The sequence below is a fragment of the Python bivittatus genome, unplaced genomic scaffold (genome assembly GCF_059951505.1).
Source record: "Python bivittatus isolate LINGU-HERP-01145 unplaced genomic scaffold, Pbiv_v1 ctg000270_np1212, whole genome shotgun sequence".
NCBI classification, from domain to species: domain Eukaryota; kingdom Metazoa; phylum Chordata; class Lepidosauria; order Squamata; family Pythonidae; genus Python; species Python bivittatus.
In genome coordinates, this window is record NW_028277050.1 from 4027426 (window position 1) to 4050016 (window position 22591).

The window sequence follows — 22591 nt, forward strand, 5'->3', positions numbered from 1 at the left end:
AGATTGTCCCTGATTTTATTTAGAGGTTTATCTTATTTCACTCTCCTAGCCCATTCATATTAGTAAGAAAAGGTTGAAGCTCAGCCTGGATGCAGAAGAAAGTATGTGCTCAACATCAATGTTATGATAACCTTATATTATGGATAGACTTTTCAATGTGAGCTGTTCAGAAATGCAGATGGGAGAGTTTGGTTGCTCTCATGACCTCAGAGGTTTTGTAAGCATCTGACCCACTATTTGGGAAACAGAATGCTGGGCTAGTGACCATTTGGCCTGATCCATCAGACTTCTGTATTAACTGAGCTTCTACCATGATTGTATTGTCTTTATTTTGGGTGCAAAATAAGCCACTTTCCCAAAAATTGTAGTTGTCACATAAGTTGGGGTCCTGTGATGCAAGACAACAAGGAAGGCAAAATGTATTTTGTACAAATTTTCCTTTCCAATGAACTAGTTTTTGAAAATCAAAGATGTTTACAATTGATGGGCTTCTTACAAGCATACTTCTGGAAGCTGCTACAGTCAAAATTTGGGAACAGAAGTGGTTTCTTCAATCTTATGTTACCAATACCCTACAGGAACGTGCTGAACACAAAGATTAATATGTAAAATAGCTTCTTTCCACTGTAATGATAAGCAGTAGCTATAAAAGGGGGAGGAATGATGGGGACTGAGGAGAGTCTTTTTATCAGTATTGTGAAAATAAAGGGTTGTGGGCTCCGCTCTTATAAAGGAAACCCATCTTAAGAGTTAGAGCTGTGCAATGCTTTGGATTCAGTTCTGAAAAGGTGCTTTGGAGTGCATGAGATTATGAATGCAGTGCCTACTGGAAGAGGGTCATTTTCCAGGTGCTATATTTGCACTCTTCTGTAATCTGAAGCACTGCACAGGCCTAACATGAAGCAACTTGCTTCTAAATTCTTGCCTGCTGTGTAAGTAAGTTTCTCCAGTTATTCACGGGTGAGTGGAACATACTCTTCATATGCTCAAAGATATGTTTGAAAGGCTACATAGAATGACCCATGTCTTTTTGCAAATCATTTGCCTCTGACACTTCTGTAGATTATGGGGAATATTTTTGTTTTAGATGTGGTGGTTTCTACTAAGCATCTCTCTTCTTTCCACAGCTTTTAGTCGTGCTCCCGTTCCTATGGCAGTGGTCCGGAGGGAACTCTCTTGTGAAAGCTACCCAATAGAACTACGTTGCCCAGGAACAGATGTTATCATGATTGAAAGTGCCAACTATGGCAGGACAGATGATAAAATCTGTGACTCAGATCCTGCTCAGATGGAGAATATCCGCTGTTATCTGCCAGATGCTTATAAGATTATGACTCAAAGGTAGGGGTTGGACATTCTTGGCTGACGGGTTTTGCTTTAATCTTGCTTGCTATTTATGAAAGTCTGTCATTGTTTGAGGCTGTTTAAGTATCTGCAATCTGTTTTCATGCTACGCAGCTATGTAGTGTAAAAGTGAATGAAACAGTGAGTTACAAATCACAGAATTTCATTCAGAACTTTGAAAATGATTTAAACCAAAACACTACTCAGTGTTTATTGTACAGGAACCCCAAGTTGTTATGACCTTCATTTAGCTGTCTTTCATCTGTGGCCCCTTTATATTTTCTTCTTCTTTTTTATAATGTTTATTGAAATTTTAAAGATGCCCCTTTATATTTTCTCATTTCCTTTTATCTGGTCTCTTGTCTTTCTTCTGTTGACCTGCCATCCTGCTCCCTTCCCTAAAGCACATATTTTCTATTGTCCTAAATTTCCCAGTGATTAGAATCTGGTCATGGAATTGGGTATTACAGTTCATCAACTTCAGATATGACTAGAAAGCATTTGGAAGTGGATTTTTTTTGACTGGGGTCATCACAGCTCCATCCTTTCTTTTTTCTTCTTTGCTTGTTTGAACTTAGTCCCACTTTTAGGCCAGACCTTTTTCAGCCTTCTAGATGTCACAGATGTTTCACATATGTTCTCTCTACAGTCCTTGCCCCAGCCATGTAAGGTATGTTGGTATTATCCCCTCCATACCTGTGGGACTGCCTCTCCCCAATCACATCTGCCCGTCCCATCAGGTCTGGCAGAGAAGGTATGCTGCGGCTCCCATCTGCCAGAGAATTACATTTGGAGGGTCCCAGGAGGTGGGCTTTCTCTGCTGTGGCACCTGCCTTGTGGAATCTTCTCCCTCCGGAACTGAGATTAGCTCCATCCCTCTTAACATTCCGCAAGTCTCTCAAGACCCGGCTATGTGATCAGGCCTGGGGGTTCCAGGGGACCAGAGAGATTTTACAATGGCTCCCTTATTAATTTCATCCCCTTATTTTGGGTGTTTTTACAGTTTTTTATTTGTAATGGTTTTTATGTATTTATTCTTTTTAATTGTTGTACGCCGCCCAGAGTCACTTTGTGTGAGATGGGCGGCTACATAAATACGATAAATAAAATAAATTAAATTAAATAAATTGCAGATGAGGGACCTGAAGCTGAGTGACAGAGCTCCAACCTACTGAGTTCATGGCAGAAGCTGGAATTCAATTAGGACTCCTTGTTTCATAGCCCAGTTATTTAGACATCATGCCACACATAATCATAAGATTTACTTCAAAATTTAATCATTCCTTTCTGAGTTTTTCACCCTCACTATTCTCCCTTCTTGTCTTGTTTCTTCTTTCAAACTAAAAACAAGCCAATCACCAGAAAAGTGTGATACCCACTTTCACTACCAGCTGAAGATCTGTGTATAATCCTGTTCTTGCTACCTAACACTACCTATTTAACTTTGCTTCCCTTTATATGTATATTTGTCCAGTGTTATAATCTCTGCTTGAACAAATATACTTATGTAAGCTTTGAGTTGGCCCTTTCTTTGTATAAATATAAGTCATGCCTCTGACTGAATACGACTGTCATAAAGAAGCAACATCATTCCACAAAATGTTCCTGAATTTTGCATATGAATCCAATGTTTCCAGAGATTATCCACAATTTATTTCTGAAATACTTAATGTCTGTTTTTGTTGAAAAGCTCTCTAAATATCCAACCACATTTTTTATCATTTCATTTTTAATCCTCATTAACATTAGTGGCAGTAAGCATTTATATCCACCAAATATAAAACTAAATGCATTTTCAGCTAGCCTGATATGCTTTCATCCCAAAATAATAATATATTTGAACCTCTAATGGAAATGATGGCATACAATAATCACTATCTGACCTTGCAGTCTCTCTCTCTCTAATCTTTATTTTTATATATATATACACACAGAGAGAGAGAGAGAGAGAGAGAGAGAGAGAGAGTTTTGACTTTAGTGAAAATATGAAGTTCACAGGAAAATAAATTCCAGTAAAGCAAACCTGGGCTGTTTATATGCAAGAAATACAATTGACATGTGGAAATACTATATTCCTAGTATCCATCTTGTCATTTAAAAGACTCATTCCTTTATTTGAAAGTGTCTTCTGCTTGAAAGGGCTGTAATCTATTTTAAGATAAAGGACCCTGATGAAGCTGGGCAGGGACTTCGATTAAGAGTGGCTAGCAGGCTACCCAGGCAAGTATATAGGTCCCTTCTTCATAGCTTTCCCTTCTATGTTAAGATGTTATATACAGGTGTGTAAATTGAGTTGCAGGGAGGTAGGATCTACTAGAACAGTCTGCCCCCAGCAACTGATGGACCTGGGAGGGTTCCAGAGGGAATTGGGGGTTGTTTCTGATGGTCTGTTGCATGGTTCAACTGAGGCCTTAGTCACCACTTGGAACAAGAAGGCGGCTGTGGCCTTGGATTGGATTGCACCCATGTGACCTCTTCTTCCCATGGATCCCACTGTTCTCCATGGTTGATGAAGGAGCTAATGAAAATGAAACAGGAAAAGAGGTGTCTAGAGCACCACTGGAGGTCAGTGAAGGATGAACTTGACCAAACACTGGTAGGAGTTGCTGTTAAGGCCTACCTTGTGATAGTAAGGGCAGCGAAACAACAATCCTTCTCCGACCTTATTGCATCCACAGATTGCTACCCGGCAGCTTTGTTCCAGGTGACCCGAGCCCTTCGGGGTTGGGGGGACCCGGAGATTCACCTATAAGACCATGCAGAGGAATTTTCAGAGCATCTATCAGAAAAAATTGCTCAAATTCATTCCCAGTTAGACACCAGCCTTGGTGAAGGTCCTGTGGAGATGCCCGGGACCCAGTATTACCCTGTTATCTGGGAATGGTTGAACCTGTTGGGCCTGAGGAAGTGGACAGGATCTTTATGACTGTGAGTTCAGCCACTTGCTCATTAGACTCATGCCCCTCCTGGTTGGCTCAGGCTGCCTGGGGGGTGGGGGGTGACATGTGGGTGGCTTCTAGTGGTAGTGAATTCATCCTTGAGAGGGGTTGTTCCTTCATCTCTTAAGGAGGTGTTGGTTCCTTCCATCCAGTGTTCAACCTCCCTGTTTTAGGGAAGGTTGTGGAGAAGGTGGATTATCTGGACCCCTTTCAGTCAGGATTCAGGCCTGGACATGGGACAGAAACAGCATTGGTTGTGCTTTTGGATGATTCCTGGCAGGAGTGGAACAGGGGAGTCCTGCAGGGTTCAATAATCTCTCCACTCCTATTTAACATCTACATGAAACTGCTAAGTGAGATCATTTGCTGCCATGGGGTGAGATATCATCAGTATGCTGATTACACCCAATTTTACATCTCTGCCCCTAATGAACTAAGCAATGCTGTGGATGTCTTGTCCCGGTGTCTGGAGGCTGTGGGTATCTGAATGGGGAACAACAGACTTCAACTGAACCCTGTCAAGACTGAGTGGCTTTGGGTCTTAGGGCTTCCGGATCTGGGACTTTACCATCTTTGGTGCTGGATGGGGGGGGGGGGTGCTGCCCCAAACAGACCCAGTTCACAATCTGGAGGTCCTTCTGGACTCATGACTCCTGCTTGAGGAACAGGTGGCAGTCGTGGCTAGGAGGGCCTTTGTGCAACTTTGTGTTGTGCACTAGTTGCACCCGTTTGTGGATCGTGAGGTCTACTCACAGTTACTTATGGCCTGGTCACCTCCCAAATGGACTACTGTAACACACTGTACATGTGGCTACCCTTGAAGAGTATTCAGAAGCTTCAGCTGATGCAAAATGCATAAATATGCGCCTCTAGGACATACCTCTGCTCCATGAGCTGCACAGGTTACCAGTTTGCTTCCAGATGCAATTCCAGGTGCTCGTTTTGACCTTTAAAACCCTATATGTCATGGGCCAAGATATGTGATGGACCACTTCTCCCTAACTACATCTACCCATCTCATCAGAGCTGGCAGGAGAGGCACGTTGGGGGTCCCATCTGCTAAGGAGTTCCATCTGATGGGAAAATGAGCCTTTTCTACCACAGCACCCACTACCAATATCATCCCCCCTGAGATGAGGTTAGCTCCATCCCTCATGGCCTTCTGGAAAGCTCTCAAATTGTGTTTTTTTTTTCATCTGGCCTGGGGATCCCCTGGCATCAGGGAGCCCACACATTGGCTGCACCATGTATTAGATTCTGATTTTAACCCTCGTGCTATCTTGTTCTTAATTATGTTAAATTTGTTTGTTTTATTGTACACTGCCCAGAGTCACCTTGTGTGAGATGGGTGACCATATACATTTGATAAATAAATCAATAATTCTACAGATAGTCGCCAGTTTACAAACAAGTTCCCAAGGCCTGTCCTTAAGCTGAATTTGTATATAAGCCGGAATAGTATTACTGTATAATACTGTATAAGTAGTATTGCGTAATGAACTCAAACTATTGAGTATTTAACTTGAATTTTGCTATGGCAGGTTCTGTTCTTAACTATGGGTCATCTGTAACCCGGGCGTTCTTAACCCAGGGACTACATGTATTTTTGAATATATGCATATAAACTGCAGCAATGCATATTATAGGCATTCCTGTATTTTCTTTTTTCAAGGGGAGGAAAGATTCATTTCTTCTTTTGTTAGCAATGGGCCTGTAGCCGCTTTCCATAACACTAACCCAGCTTGTTGAACAACTTCATATCTGGTAGCATTGTTACGAAGAATTCATGAACTCCAGCATAACTTCGGTCTCTATTTCCTTTTTTTGTCCAAACCTCAGTCTTAACACAGTATACACACATACCACAGACTGTATCTTCTGTACACTGTAAATCATATAAGAAGTATTTTGTCTGTAGTTTAAACACAGTCCAATTTAACCAAATGCATTTGATGAAACAGACTATATAGCATATGGTCATTCTGAAAGTTGTATCCAACTGTTTCTCTTCCTCTCATAGAAAGCCTTCCAACTCAAAAGCAAGAGGGAGGATGTATTTGCAAATTCTTGTTTTTTCAGAGTTTCCCAGAGCTTTAAGAGTAGGAGTGTGTATAAGATAGTGAAGTACACACAAGGATGTACTATCTTAGGAAAAGATCCTTGTGAAAAGTACACAAAGTAGGAGAATGGTGTACAAAAATGCATCACTCAGCGCAATATGTCCTCTTTTTTTTTTTTTGCGAAATCACAAACGTAAGATAAAGTAGATCAAAACAAACTTAACAGTTAGAAAAAGGAGAAACTGGGTGAAAGTGAAAAGAATCCCCCCTCATCCCCTATCTCAAAAGTTCTTAACAATCTGTAGCAGAAGGTGTCATGGGGGGGCCAGTGGGAAAAAAAATCTACATTTTTGTTGCTGCTGTTGTGGTTGCATCAATCCTCCCAAAACAGTTTACAGGCAGTGTTAGCTTGTACAAACAATTGTAGATCAGAATACAATAAATACTACTTAAAAACAAATGAACAGTATGCCATCTTCCCACCCAGCAGTTGGTACCGGTGGCCCCACGAGAGGAAGAATCCAGCTGAGCTGCCTTCTGTGGTGCTTGTTGCTTGCATTTCTCCCTCTCTCTGATTCTCTAATGTGATAGCACTGTGTTAAAAACCAAGGGGAATGCTATTTAATCCGTACTAGGCGTTAGGAGTTGGTGGCGATTCTCTTCCAACTCTCCTAGTGGGAGACTCTTTTCAAGACCAAAATCAGCAGCCCATCAATCTCATCTTCACAAATTGGATGTAGGCCAAATTCGCATAGACATGATGCACAAAAGGGGTGGGGGGGGTGGGGAAGGCAGCACTATTAAATTCCTACTTCGGCTCAGTTAGAAAGAAGATATGTGTTTCATCTGACCGAGGGAGCAGTATTCCAGGTCAAGCCTATTGGAAACATGGTCAGAGATTATTACTGTCTTTGAAAAAGTTCAAATCTCCTGGGAAGATTAACTTTATCCTAGGGGCCTGAAGAAGATTGCCAATAGTCTGGCTAAATCTTTATGTTTTAGTTTTGATAAAGCCTGGAACAAGTACCAGCTGATTGAGGAGAGCAGATATCCCCACCTTCAAAGAGGGAGAAAAAGATGCAGGAAACTATAGACCAGATGATCTGATGCTAATATCTGGGAAGATTCTAAAGTAGATCATACATTTAGATTTCTGTACTGAGAAGGGAGTTGTATTCATGAACCAAATGGTTCCTTCTAACTCTGTAATTTTATTTTGTGATTCTATGTTGGTGAATGCCTTAGCTTACTTCCAAATGTGCCTGAAAGCTTATGTCTTATTTATGTGATTTATTGCCATTTATTGCCATTTATTTATTTATTACATTTTTATCCCTTCCTTTCTCTAAATTGGTTAGAGCAGAGATCCCCCACCTTCACAAGAATTGGTGAGAATACTGAGAAATAATATCCAAATATTTTAAGTTGACATTTTAGAATAAGTTAAAAACCGCAATCAAACCACCGTTGGAGTCAATCAAAACATGAATATGTCAAAATGTCACACCAAAGAAAATAAAACATTACAGGATGTTAACCATGCTGAAAAATCCCAAGCCTGCAGATTGTGATTGTTTTTTCAACTACTGGAGAGAAAGCCTGCTTGAAAAGCAAGCTATTCAAAAATCAAATGTTGTTCTTTTCCCAAAAATGTAGTGTATTCTTCATACACACCCATTCTGCTCATCAACTGTAGTTGTCATCAGAAATCCTGTTCAGCAGTTAATTACAAAAGAATTCTTTTTCAATGACAATTAAAGCTTGGGGCTATTTTTGATTATTTTTAGGTGGGTAGCTAAGACTTATTTATCCCTCTACTTTTAAGTAGATTTAATTTTTTAAAATCTTTATGCCTTTTTTTTTTTTTTTTGGTCCCTTTGAGTCAGTGTTGACTCCTGGTGACTGTATAGTCTCTGCAGTTTTCTTAGCAACTTTTTTGGAATTGGTTTGCCCTTGCCTTCTTCCTATAGCTAAGAGATAGCGACTGGCCCAAGCTCACCCAGCTGGCTTCATGCCTAAAGTGGGACTAAGATATTTATTGCTTTTCATTCAGATTACATATATATATATATATATATATATATATATATAGAGAGAGAGAGAGAGAGAGAGAGAGAGAGAGAGAGAGAGAGAGAGAGAGACTGCTATGTAAAAGCATTGGAGAACTAAAATGTAGGATTGATTATTTATTTATTTCCCCGGTGTTACAAGGCATCAGTGGTATTCCATCTGTGCCAAATACATATTTAAATGATTTAAACCCCAAGGACTCCACATATTTAAATGATTGCTAGTGTTTATATTTTCACTTTAAAAACTGCATCAAATTAAACAACAAAAAAGATAAATGGCATACATAAAATGAGTAAATTAATGCAAAAAAAAAAGGAAGAAAGAAAGAAAGAAATATAAGGAAAAGAAATTTATCTTACGTATAATGTAACTGCAGATAAATTAATCACATTTCTTCAAAATCCTTTTGCTTCCCCTTTACTGAAGAAAACCAAATTTGCCTTGACAAATAACACATATCAGTTTATTAGTTCTTCCCGGGTTCTATAATGTTTCTTCGGGTGTATCCTCCAGGCATGGAAAATATTTATTTGTTTGTTTATTTGTTTCATAACCAACCTGTCTATGCCACTCCATTCCAACCAACTCTGAGCGGTGTACAACATAAGTAAAATTCAACACAGCAAGAAATAACCACATTGTTGCATCCACCAGGGGCAAATCCACCCAACATCAGATCCTGGGGATGTATCCAAGCAGAATGTATGCACCCATAACCACTGGTGCTTCAGCCAAAATCAGTTTAAGAATCCTGTGGATTTAAACCCAGAATCTAGCAAATAGTATGGCAAGTGCAAGATACATGAGTTAATGTTCCAACTTTTAAATCATATCTTCAACAGCGAGGCAACTGGACCCAGTTGAAGCCAGTCCTGCATCAGAACGCTATTCCGTGCAGAGATCTGTTGAGCAGGATCTCTTCCAGCTCCTAATGAATTTATTGTCATCACACCTGCTATCAAATCTTCCATCTCAAGGAGGCTATATGGGTCATTTCCCCTCTCCCCCATCCAATAAGTTCCAAGATGCTTCTAGTTATGAACACACAACACAGTTTTACTTTATTGCTTAAATTCAGAACCCAAGTTAACAGCAGCTGTAGTTTACTAGTTACATTAAAACAATACCCATACAGTTCTACAACTAGATTTACACAGATATATAAACATTAGAATTACTTTACGCAATGGCTAGCAGTGCAGCTACACAGAAAGCCATTTAGTACAGCAAATGATTTGGCTCGTAAGACAAAGTTTCAATATTTATTAGCATCTGGGTATTTTTATTCTCAATTATTTGGATGGACTTCAGAGATATTTGCACAGTGCTGCTAAGGCCAAAAAAATCAAAAAAATTATCTTAAGCTCCTACTGAAATCTCACTGGAAGTTTGCAAACTTTCCATGTTCCGTGCTTCTGCTTGTCATCAACTTTAGGCTACTCATCTTTACCTTCTAATTAGACTTTTCTTTGTTCTATATAGTTGACCTTGATAACACAGGAAAAAATGTTGAGCAATAGTCCCTTTTCCAACTCTGAGTAACCTTTTTTCCTTCTCCTCCTCCCCACCCTCGTGGCTTTTCATCTCAAGTGAGCTTGCTGAAGATTCACTTGGTAGAAATAGTTTGGTTTTTTTTAAACTTTTTTCTCCTGTTGGTTTATACAGTACTATAATGACTAGTACACACTTCATGATATATTAAGTGTGTATAGGGACTGTTCAGATATCTGCTGCATTAACTTTTGACCAAGGCAGGTTGTTGATACTGAAGCTCAAGCTCAAGCTCAGATACTTTGGTCCCCTAATGCGAAGAGAGATCTCTTTGGAGAAGACCCTGATGCTGGGAAAGATTGAAGGCAAAAGGAGAAGGGGATGGCAGTGGATGAGATGGTTAGACAGCATCACTGAAGCAATGAGCATGAAACTGAGCAAACTCAGGGAGGCAGTGAAGGACAGGAAGGCCTGGCGCGATATGGTTCATGGGGTCACGAAGAGTCGGACACGACTTAATGACCGAACAACAACAACAAAGGCAGGTTGGGAATTTATAGGGCCCAGCCACAGGCTCTCCAGAATTCGTTCGTAATTGTTGCAAAGTAACAGTTTGCAGAGGATGTAACACAACTTTAGATCCCATTTTAGATTATAATCTCCACCCAAATAATATTTTTGCATTGCTTATGTTTTGCAGGATACGATATGTGAATATAGCCTAGTGGGTATTTGGCATTCTGTGGATGTTTCCCAACATGAATACTCTTTTCTTTCCTTCAGAGGTGCTCACAGGATCCCATGCGTAGTCCTGCAAGTTCTTTTATGTTGCAAGTCCTGCCCCTTTTCTATATGTGTGTGATGTCATGCAGCACATACAAAAAGGGGGAGCTTACAGTGGGACAATACAAGGCTGCTTTAGTCATTTGTCTCCTGATGCCCCCCCCCCCCCAAGTTCCCCGTGCTTTTTTCGGAACATAAACATATTTTCTTTCACTGTTTCCTTATAGTTCATTAGCTATCTCTTCTAAAGTAAAACATGTGAGAGATGCTGAAACTATGTCAGACCATGCTTCCACGAAATGAAGGGTTTCGTTGGATGATACTTAACATGCATTTCTTCAAATTATTTGAACAATAGCTTTATTGAATAATAGCAATTTCATTAAGCAAAACAATGAATTTTTTCTCATATCAATCAGGACTTGGTTTGATCTCTGTCTTTGATATGTGATCTAATGAAAGCATTTATAAGAGATTCTATTATACGTTTGCTTCTCATGAAAGCAACCACGGGTTGAGGTAAATCCTTAAAGGAGTAAATGGAAGAATGCATAAATTTTTCTCAGAGTTACAGATCTTTGGCCTCTGCTAAATATCATCTTAACAAGTTTTATCCAGCTGAAACTTGTATTATATATTGAAAACTGTATGGTATTGTTCCAGGCAAGGATGGAAAAATGGAAAAAAATCTTGATACCTTCCGCCTTTCAGACTTAAATAAGCAACATAACTCTGTATCTTCCATTCATGATAAACATGGGAGAATAATATACTTAATTGTAGGTAAGCTTAGATTTTACTTAAATAATGTATTTCCAAGGTCGTACCAGCCTGAGACCCAGGAAGAGCTGAGATCACCAACAAGAATGGGATGGACTGGGAAAAGGGGGGGCAGAAGAAAGGGGAAAGGAAAAGGGTTTTGGCGCACGTGGGCTTTTAGTCTTGGCAATGACCTAGAACTGTAGACTGCTCTTAATAAAGAATTCTTTTGTTTGAAACCAGCCCATGGTTCAACTGAGAATTTCTTTTATTGGGATTTGAGTCTGGCAGGTTCTTACAATAACATATTTTAAACTTATGTGATTAGCTCAAGATAGGCAAAATTCAGCCATTATTATTATTATTGTTGGTCGCACAATCAGCCAGATGTTTAGACTGGATTTGACATTTTTATCCACCTATCAAGTCCTTCCCAAGGACCCAGATAGGCAGATGTTGTTTGACAGTGTTAAAGGTATCGTCTCAGGATATAAGCTGTTCCAAGTAACGCTGCCTTTTGCAGTTGACTGATGGTGATTTTGTCCATGCTGATGATGTTCAAGTGTTTTGGGATTGCACCCAAGATGCCTATTATATTGGTACTATCTTTGCTTTCTTTTGCCACAGTCATTCTATTTCTGTTTGCAGGTCTTTATATTTTGTGATTTTCTTCAGTTCTTTCTCTTCTATTCTGCTATCTCCAGATATTGCAATGTCCATTATCCAGACTTTCTTTCTTTCTTAGCAACATCTGTTAAGTCTGGGGTGTTATGTGGCAGGTGCTTGTCTGTTTGAATTCGAAAGTCCCAGAGCACTTTAGCTTCTTCCTTTTCTACTACTTTGTCTGTTTTGTGGTCCCACCAGTTCTTGCTTGCAGGCAAGTGGGACTTCTTGCAGATATTCCAATGCACCATAGTTGCTGCTTTGTCATGCCGTTGTTTGTAGTTAGTCTGTGCGATCTTTTTGCAGCAGCTAACTAGGTGGCCCACAGTTTCTTCAGCTTCTTTGCAGAGGCGGCATTTGCTATCTGCTGCTGTCTACTCAATTCTGGCTTTGTATGCATTTGTTCTTAAGGCTTGCTCTTGTGCAGCCAGAATTAGCCCCTCTGTCTCTTTCTTCCGCTTTCTTGTTCTTAGCCATTGCCAGGTCTTGTTGTTATCTCCTTTGCCTGCTAGTTTTGTACTGGCCACTAATACTTTGCCTTGCCAGTTCTCTTTTCTATTCTTCATTTGATCTTTCTTATAGGCCAGTTCGGTTTCTTTGGTATTCAGTAAACCTTCGTGGTGTACTAGCTTCAGTGCATCTTCTTCACTGTCCTTCAGATGTTCTTCTAATGCCCTTTTTTCTTCTTCAATTGTCTGGTGTACTTGCAACATTCCATGCCTTTGATATGTAGAGTCTGTCAACATTGCTGCGTGGATGAAGGGCATGATTCATTGCCATTATTTTTATGGTCTTCCTATCCAGGGCTTCTAGTTCTGCTTGAGTCCAGTCCACTATTCCAGCTGTGCATTTAATAACTAGAATTGCCTGGGTGTTAATTGCCTTGATGGTATTTCCTCCACTGAGTTTGGACTTTAAGATCTTCTTTACACTCCTGATGTATTCACTACTAACCTTCTTCTAGACTTCAATGTGCTTGATGTTGTCAGCTTGAAGGATGCCCAGGTATTTGTAGTGATCTTCTTCATCCAGACTCTTGATGTTATTTCCATAGGGCACCTTGATTCTTTCAGTTTTCACTATTTTCCCCCTGTTGATGGTAAGGGTGCCACATTTGTCCAATCCAAACTCTATTGCAATATCTTGGCTGTATATTTGGACAAGGTTGAGCAGCAATTCTATTTCAGATGGTGTTTTTCCATACAGCTTCATATCGTCCATGTAAAGGAGGTGGGATAGCCTGGCAGATGTTTTTGATATTTGATAGCCATGGCCTGACTTGTTCAGTATAGTTCACAGAGGAATCAATGCAATGACAAACAGTAGTGGTGATAGTGAGTCTCCTTGAAAGATTTCTGTCTGGATGTTAACCTCTCCCAGTCTATCACCATTGACCAGCAACTGTGTCTTCCATTGTGCCATTGAACTATGCACAAAGCTTCTGATGTTTCTACTGACTCCTGTTATTTCTAGGTACTTGATTATCCAGTCATGTGGCAGGGAGTCGAATGCCTTCTTGTAATCAATCCAAGCTACATTCAAGTTGGTCTTCCTTCCAAAATCATCTTGTCAATTAGGACCTGATCTTTTGTTCCTCTGCTGTTTAAATGGTTTCCTTTCTGCTCAGATGGATTATTATTACTCTTATTATTATTACTATTATTCTTTTAAAGTGGCTGCTGATTAATTATGGATTTTCCCCAAAGTTACATAGTCTGAAAGAATATGTTTCATTTAACTGCTGAACCATATGTGGTTATCAGTGCTGCATTCTTGTTTTTGATAAAGTTTTATTTATTTGACTTAAATGGATGCCAAATCAGAAAGATTATTAGCATTAAAAACTCAATTAAAAAAATAACCAGAGTGTTCATAAAAATGAAATAAGGCCCTGTTATTTATATCATGGTACCTTCCAAGGATGTCCTCTTTCAACTTTTCTTTTTAATTTGACTTTAGAACCTCTTCTGCAGTAATAGGAATTCTGGAAATATTAGGTGACATATGCAGAGTATATGATTCTGCTATGTGCAAATGACGACGTATGTTTTATAGATCAGCTGGAAACGTCCATTCTTACTGTCATTTCACTAATATGTCAGGTGGTACCCTACCTAGTTAACCTATAAATTGTAGTAAGTCAGGCTTTATACCACTGAGTCTCAGTAATAATTTGACATAAATTGCAGCTTGAGGTTGTGTATTTGACTTTTTTGCTTGTGTCAGTATGTTATGTCAGAAGTTTTCTGAACTAGTAAATTTGGTCTGGTAAAGCCCTGATTTGGACACAAATAAAGAAAGAAATAGACAGATGCTGTGGTAGTCCTTTGAATATATGTAGTAATTGAAATACGACCAAGATGAATGTAACTCTAAAGCTGATACATATTGTAAGATATGTTTATTCTTTATACTATTTCAAGCAAATTTATAGGGTATTAAACAAGGTTTTCTGGTGGGACACTTCTCAACACTTTAATCGTATAAATGAGACTACCTGTTGGGAAACGTGAATTTAAATTTCCTCATTTTCAGATTTATCACTGGGCCTTTATTTTAACTTTCATTTGTTAGAATAAGGAACTTCAGATTCAGCTTCTCTCTGGATTCAGTTTGTAAGTTACTATTGCGACTTGCATACACTGAGCTCTTTGTTTTGGTGTGAGTTTCCAATACTTATAGTAATGCTACAAGAGAGATAGAAGACTTAGGGTTGCAGATAGAACTTTGGTCCTTTTGCACACCAAAAGTTTTCATTATGGACAATCCCAGTTTTAAAATAGTTGCTAATTCTGTTATTTAGGTAAATTACAGTTCTGGTATTATTATTTTTGGCCCATTTATTTCTGGTATAACTGTTTTTTTTAAACCTTTGTAAAACATACCATTTGGTTTACCTAAGAGTACTTCTTGGCAGTTTATTTAAGTGATGCACCTATTTCTCAGGCTGTTTCATTCTGATGCCATTCTGAAATTCCTCAACTGTTGAGGCTTGAGAAGAATCAGTTGAGACTCCTAAGCATATCAGTTTTGGAATCATAAACTTGAATATTCTGTTTGTGTGAACCAGTGGTGAATGTGGTAGTTATATTTTCAGAGGGAGAGGAATCATCTGTGTTCACTCCATAGTGAGTCCTGACCTATTTGGGATCAGAAAGGTTTGGGATCAGAAAAAAACATAATTACACAGCAAAAATGGACAACTTCCATTAGGAAGGATTAGGAACTATAACAGCCTCCTCATCTGCTGGAAGATTGAAGGAGGCTTTCTATGATGTGATCTGATGTGATGAAGGAGCAGGGGCCATTTTTCAGGGTCTGGGGGGAGTTAACATAATAACATAATTAGCACAGAGTCTTGCACTCATTCTAAATTAAACTAATTGCTCTTAGTGATAAATAGATATGTTGAATTGCCTGTGATTTTACTATTCGTAGTAAATGTTTCATGATCAAAAGGACTCAGTTGTGCAGTGCAATATGAGAATGGAGTATAATTGTTACAAAAATATAGAACTAAGATGTGGTTGGTTTTTAAACCTCCCTTCAAAAATAATTATTTTTATCAGGAAAAATGAATTAGGAGCACATCAGTTTTAACCCTAGTATTACCATCTTTAAGAAAAATAACTATATAGATATTCATATATCATATTTCAAGGCTGTCTTCAGTGTGTGTGTGTGTGAGTGTGTGTGCGTTTTTCCTGAACAATGCCAAAGACTTCCACCAGATTGCAATATGGCAGTTTGGAAATAATTCAGAAAACAGTTCCTAGACAATTCAGTTACTCTGGGGAAGAACAGTGAGATTCTTACTGGGGCTGAGTAAAAGGAAAACACTGCAAACGAAGTGGTCATAATAAAAGGTTTTAGGGACTCTAAGGAATTCATTGTGAATTTCATTCATTGAGTTTCAGGAGAACTCTTTTATATTTTGTTAAATGAATAGAGTGCAGTATAGAAGAAATGTGCCTGATCAATGAAGCTTGGAAGAACAAATCATAATGCAGCTATTTTCTGTTATATGTAGGGTAGTGAACGCACATGTCATTGACATTTCATATTGATTGCTAAATGATTGTATTGTTCTTCAAGCACTGCACAGCACGATTAAGCACTTTCTGTATTGATATTATTTTAGTAAAACTTCACAGAAGAGAAAATGCAAAAAGATAGATTGCTAAAACATAAGCCGAAAAAATCCTGATGTTATAAATGATTAGCGAGGATAATTGTTCGATTCAGGTAGATGGCATTTTCCAGAGAATCAGAGGATATGTTACTGTTTATGTTGATATCTAGAACATAAAGCTGTTTATGTTCTAGATATCAATATAAACTAAGAAAAGGGGAAATGAAAGCTAATATGAAAAGATATGCTGCTATTTCAGTTTAACCTAGTTGAATGCAGAATGGAGAGTTGTGCCAGAAGCATCATGGAACTTTTTCAACAAAAACCACCAAGTGATTGATCAGAAAAATGTAGTCAACCCAAATATTGGCAAGAATAAAATGTAGCAAATTCTGTGGTTAAACCACAACTTAGACTGCACTGATTGCATTCCTTTTTCAACTGCTTTTCGTTTGGCTTCAAAGTTCCTATATTAAAAGTACTGAAGTGCAGGGAATGAATTAGAAATGTTACATAATAGTTAATAATTTATGCCATATATCTATGTGAGGAACTCTCTGAGTCGATTATTCATATTGTCCAAAACCACACCTCTTCTGTTTGGAAGATGGATAGAATTATTTTCCCCACAACATATTAATAGACCCATTAAAAGGGCCCATTTGTAGTTTTTTGATATCTACAGAATATATATCCTGTCTGCAGATGATTATCAAGTATGGAGTAATCTTTTGGCGAGCCCTAACTTTTTTTTGATAAAAGTTAGGGATCCTAAAAATACCTGAATGTCCAGGGAGAGATAATAAAAGGTAAAATCAACCCATTACGTTTAGCTTTATAAAAAACATAGTCAAGGGCAGTGTTTCTTGACCTTGGCCGCTTTAAGCTGTGTGGACTTCAACTCCCAGAATTCCCCAGCTGGCTGGGGAATCTGGGAGTTGAAGTCCACACAACTTAAAGCGGACAAGGTTGAGAAACACTTGTCTAGGGAAAGGTAAAGAGTTGTTCCATGTGGTTCCAGGGCCACAAAGGCAAATGCATTTGCTACAGGAGGCCTTATTAACTCTATCATTTAAGAAAGCAAATGGTGGAGCATTTAAATATGCCCTGGAAAATGTTTGCTGATATCTGAACACAGGTAAAACAGGAAGGTAATAGACTGGTGTTCAGCTGAAGTTCAGTCTCTCTCAAGATTAAAACGTTGAGGTACTTTCCCTAAATCATGATGCTGTTCTACAGCCATGAAACACCACTTAAGAGTCTCTCGAGCTTTGATGAAAGACCTGTATGACAGCAGTTTCATTAATATGGCCCTTCCTTATCCAGCTCAAATGAAAGTTATCAATAAATACTAAAGATGCCAACCCAAAAGACTGCCTTGGACAACAACGGGGCTTGGAAGAGGCCTCTAAGAAATTTTAATACTATTTTCTCAACCTTGGCAAAGCGAGCATTTGTTTCTCATTGGGCCACAAATAATTTTAGAGTTACTGGTACACCTAATTTTGAGTGGAAAATGCTGCACTCTTTTGGGCCAAACGATTCACATAATCAGCCTGAACCCTTCATAAAGATGAAGAAGACACTGTCCCAACCCCCACCAAGCACTATTAGTACTACTGTTATTCCTCCTCCTCCTCCTCCTCCTCAGATTTAGGTGCCACCCTTCTCACGTTATCTTGGCTGAATTAAACTGCCTACTTAACTTTTATGTTTAAAAAACAACTTACCATGCATAGTTAGCAATTCAGACTGTAGATTGTTGGCCTTTTGTTGTCTTTCACCTGCATATTGTTTTGTTTATTGATTACTGAATGAAAAAACTAATCACGATAAGTAAGTATAATTCACAGTTTAAAAGCTCGTTTGGTGGTGATTCTCTTAGCATATACTGACAAAAATATCCAGACATCCATGGTTAATTGGACCAGAGCTATCTCACTTCCCATTGACTTCACAAATAACTATCTGTTTTACCATTAAATAAAATAACCAAATAATTGTCTTTTTAAAAATGGAAACTAATCTGAAAAAAGGATAAGTAATGTAAAATTATTACAGCCAAAGGCCACCAACGTTAAAAAGCTTATAACAAATTCATAATAAATAATTATTTTAGAATGTACAAGAAATGCACATTGTTTTATAATTTAAAAGAAAACTTTTTTAAAATGATGTATCATTGGCATATAGACACCAGAGAAATTCTAAGATGTATAAAGGTAATGTAAAAAAAAAAACATGAAGGGACATTTTATCATGCGTGGTGGACTTGTGAAAAAGTGAAAAGATACTGGATACAAATGCATATACTGATGCAGAGAGTTCTAAAAATTAACTTTCAGATGAAACCAGAACTTTTCTTATTAGGACTCATGGAGAGTCAACTAGAAAAGCTCATGGAAGATTGGTTTTATATATGGTAACTGCAGTGAGGCTATTATATGCACAAAGATGGAAGACTACAGAAACACAAATAATGGAGGAATGGATTGTGAAGATGGCTGAGTTTGCAGAAATGGCTAAGTTGACTTGTTTGATTATGGAGGGAACTACAGCTACTTTTATTAAAAAAAAAAAAAAAGGAAACCCTTTATGGACTTTTTGCTGAAAATGAATAAAAATGAGCTGGTGATTTTGGGATTTATTGATTAAAAAGCTTTGTCTATGAGAAGAAGGGAACCATGGTATGCAATATGGGACAGTGGAGATGGTAATTGCTGTGGTTGTAACTTCTGCAAAGAAGATTAGAAGTTACTTCTTTAGATATCTTTCTTTTTCTTTCCTTTTGATATCCTTCACTTTTTTCTTTTACTCTTTTGCAATTTCTTTTTCCATTTAAATCATTAAAAATGAGTCTTTCTGATACATCGGTAAACTTAAGGTCTGGTTCTGAAAAACAAGCTTACTCAACCCCAAGAAATTGGGGGATTCTGTTTATGTGTCCATGTGTGTGTGTGTATGTGTGTGTGTGCAAAAGGCAGAAAGAGGAAAAAATCTATATATCTTGCTTTAGAATTTAGTATGATATTCTGTTAATTATGATTGTTTAAAATCAGTAATACATAGTAAACAGGCAAACTTTCATTGATCTTCATATAGGTGTAGATCTGGTAATATTGAGGGTTGTTATACCATGAGAAAATCTTCCATTTCCTGTTTTCCTTCCCCCATGGGTTCTTTCTCCCTCTTTTCTCCTCATTTTCCTTCCTCCATGGGTTCTTTCTCCCTCTTTTCTCCTCGTTTTCCTTCCTCCATGGGTTCTTTCTCCCTCTTTTCTCCTCGTTTTCCTTCCCCCATGGGTTCTTTCTCCCTCTTTTCTCCTCGTTTTCCTTCCCCCATGGGTTCTTTCTCACCTCTTTTCTCCTCGTTTTCCTTCCCCCATGGGTTCTTTCTCCCTCTTTTATCCTCGTTTTCCTTCCCCCATGGGTTCTTTATCCCTCTTTTATCCTCGTTTTCCTTCCCCCATGGGTTCTTTCTCCCTCTTTTCTCCTCGTTTTCCTTCCCCCATGGGTTCTTTCTCACCTCTTTTCTCCTGTTTTCCTTCTCCCATGGGTTCTTTCTCACCTCTTTTCTCCTGTTTTCCTTCCCCCATGGATTCTTTCTCACCTCTTTTCTCCTCGTTTTCCTTCCCCCATGGATTCTTTCTCACCTCTTTTCTCCTCTTCCCAGGATTTGGAGGAGGTGGGCAGCCAAGCTGCAGAAAGATTAAATCTGTGCATTCCCCCATCCATTTCAAATGGTTCACTGTCTATTGAAGACAAGCATACATGTACATACATACACTTAATCATTTTTTTAAAATCCTTCCTGGAATCTAGTGTCTCCTCCTCACCACTGTACAGTTCATTTCCCACCTCTGTTATTGTCCAAGTAAAAATAGTTTAAATTATGATATTGCAATTTTGCCTATGCTTTTTCAGAAGTAAGCAAGTATCAGGTTGCTGGAGAAGCGCATTTGTTCCTTATCAAAGATACCAGATCAGAATTCCTCTTCTTTTCCTTTCTTGAAATGCTGAAGGGAATTTCTATCAATTCATTATGTCCTTCTGTGTGTGTGCACACTACCCAATCCAAGCATGAACTTTAAAAGAAGTAATTATTGGGTTTGGACATTCATTAACAACATTTTTGTCCATTCTCATTTGAAATGTATATATATATATATATCAAATTATAATTGAGACATAGCTTTCTGTGATATATGGTGTTTTGTTTTTATACTAAGTTCCTGAGTATTCTTACTCTTCCTAATGTTCTGTACTAACCACTTCTTTCATAAAATAAGAGAGTTCAGGGCCTTGCCCAAGGTTGCAGAGATCCTTGGTGGTTGAAAGGTATTATTTACGAATAGGACTTTATTCCTGAGAATCCTCTTCCACTTCTTTTGGCAGGCACTTCTGTGCCTGGCAGCCCATCAAATCTGCATGGCTTAGGACTTGCTGATGACTCGGCTCCTTTGTCAGACTCAGATGGGAGACTTATTTAATTTTGATTTAACTCCTTTGAGAAGTACCCCACAGCCTCATCAGGATGGTTCAAGATGAGCCTTGCTGCTTTGCTAAAGACAATGGGAGTAGCAAGAACTTTAGGAAGCAGTCTTGGTAGGATTCTTTCAAAAGACATGCAGTCATGAACAGAAGTTCTCTCCTATGATGAAGAGGGCCTGTTTAATGCTAAAACTGATGATGAATTGGATATGGTCCAAATGATTTATAATATGCATATACAACAGGTATGGCAGTAGTTTTTACTCATAGTTTTAAGTTTCAGAGAAGATCCACCAAATGATGCAACCCTCCCCCCCAACTTACCACTCTTACCATCTGTTTTCTCAGAATGTAAAACTTTCCTTCTTCCCACTTTCCTTCCATAAAACTGCATCAAGGATCATGTCATAGGCTACTGAACACATCTACACGATGCCCTTGACTATTGCCAAACCATGGATATCCAAATGTTGGCTTCAATTCTTTCTTACCCTGATGGAACTGTATAGATACTGTAGATTATAGATTTTGGTTTTGTCATCATATTTACCTTACTACTTTTAGAAATCCATTACTTCATATCCCTTCTCTGTCAGAAACAGAGATGTCTCTTTTGCTGTAAAAAAGCACCATGGAAAAATTCCTGCTTTCTAACTGAGGCATCATATAAGATACGATGTGTCTGTATATATATCTTATGTATATAAGATATGATATGATGTATAAGATATGATATGATAGGTCTCCAAGAAGAATTATAAACTTCATTTCATCCTGGTTATGTAACACTAAAATAATTCTCCTTAAAACTTGCTTGACTTATATTAATGAAGATCTTCCTTCTTCTTGATCAAGATTATTGATTTGCAACTACAGTATGCACATAAGAAACATATAGTGACACATTTTCATCTACTCGGCTATTTTTTTCAGGGGATCTCTGAGACTTTAAGAGTGAGGAATAGAACCAGCTCACCCCAGAGGCTTCCTACTCCCATCCCACTTTCAAGCTCCCCAAAATATACCAAAAGAATTATATTAAGACATGTGTATACTCTGAGTATCTTTAAAGAATGGAAGTTTAATTTTCAGAAACGTTTGAAAATCCTCCCTTTTGACAGTCTTCCTACAAGTTAGTATTCGGTAACAATTGTCTTATGCTGCTTTGCCACCTGCTCTTCTGGCCCTGAGGTAAAAAACAAGGGACCAAGGGTCTATTCTGAGTGCCACTTAGTTCCTATAGCTAGAATATGTAAAATGTTTCAAATTTTGTTCTGCTGAAGCATGAAACATTTGAGCCATTTTTACCTGAACAGACAATACCACAGAACATTGTAGGAGAGACTTGGGCTCCCATGGACTGAAGAAATCCAAGGGCTACTTTAAGAAAGAGGAGCCATGTCGTGGTGGTGGGTATTCCATATTAAGGGAACCAAGGCAACTGTATGCAGGCCTGATATGATGTGGCAGGAGGTGTGCTGTTTTCCAGGTGTCTTTATATAGGACGTGACAGAGAGGTTACCAAGACTATTCAAACATTGCCAGCTATCCTCTCCTCATGATCCATCTGAAGTTGAATTAAGATGGCCATTAGAAGCTTTGAAAGAACTCTAAAGACAGCAAGGCCTTGGGCAGGAAGGAGAAGGAACTGGGGGCACAGGTAGTTTTTCATCAAACCTTCTAGTCAAGGATCATAGTGCAAGAAAAAAAGGCATCCTGGATGCGCTAAGCAATCAGTTGTACAAATGGTGTTGCTGAGGAAGGTTTAGGTTCTACAACAATGGCCTATGTTATCTTCTTCACAAAAGTCTCCTGGGAAGATACAGAATACATCTACAATAACTGGGAAAGAAGTGT

At 38.5% G+C, this 22591-nt stretch overlaps 1 protein-coding gene across 1 annotated transcript in view; it reads left to right on the forward strand.

Annotated features, from left to right (window-relative positions):
- ADGRL3 (adhesion G protein-coupled receptor L3) overlaps window positions 1-22591 on the forward strand; it is a 436049-nt gene that overhangs the window by 112537 nt on the left and 300921 nt on the right. Inside the window, exon 6 of the mRNA XM_088138611.1 lies at window positions 1128-1341. Coding sequence (XP_087994737.1) covers window positions 1128-1341 — 214 coding nt within the window. The remainder of the gene's footprint in view (window positions 1-1127; window positions 1342-22591) is intronic.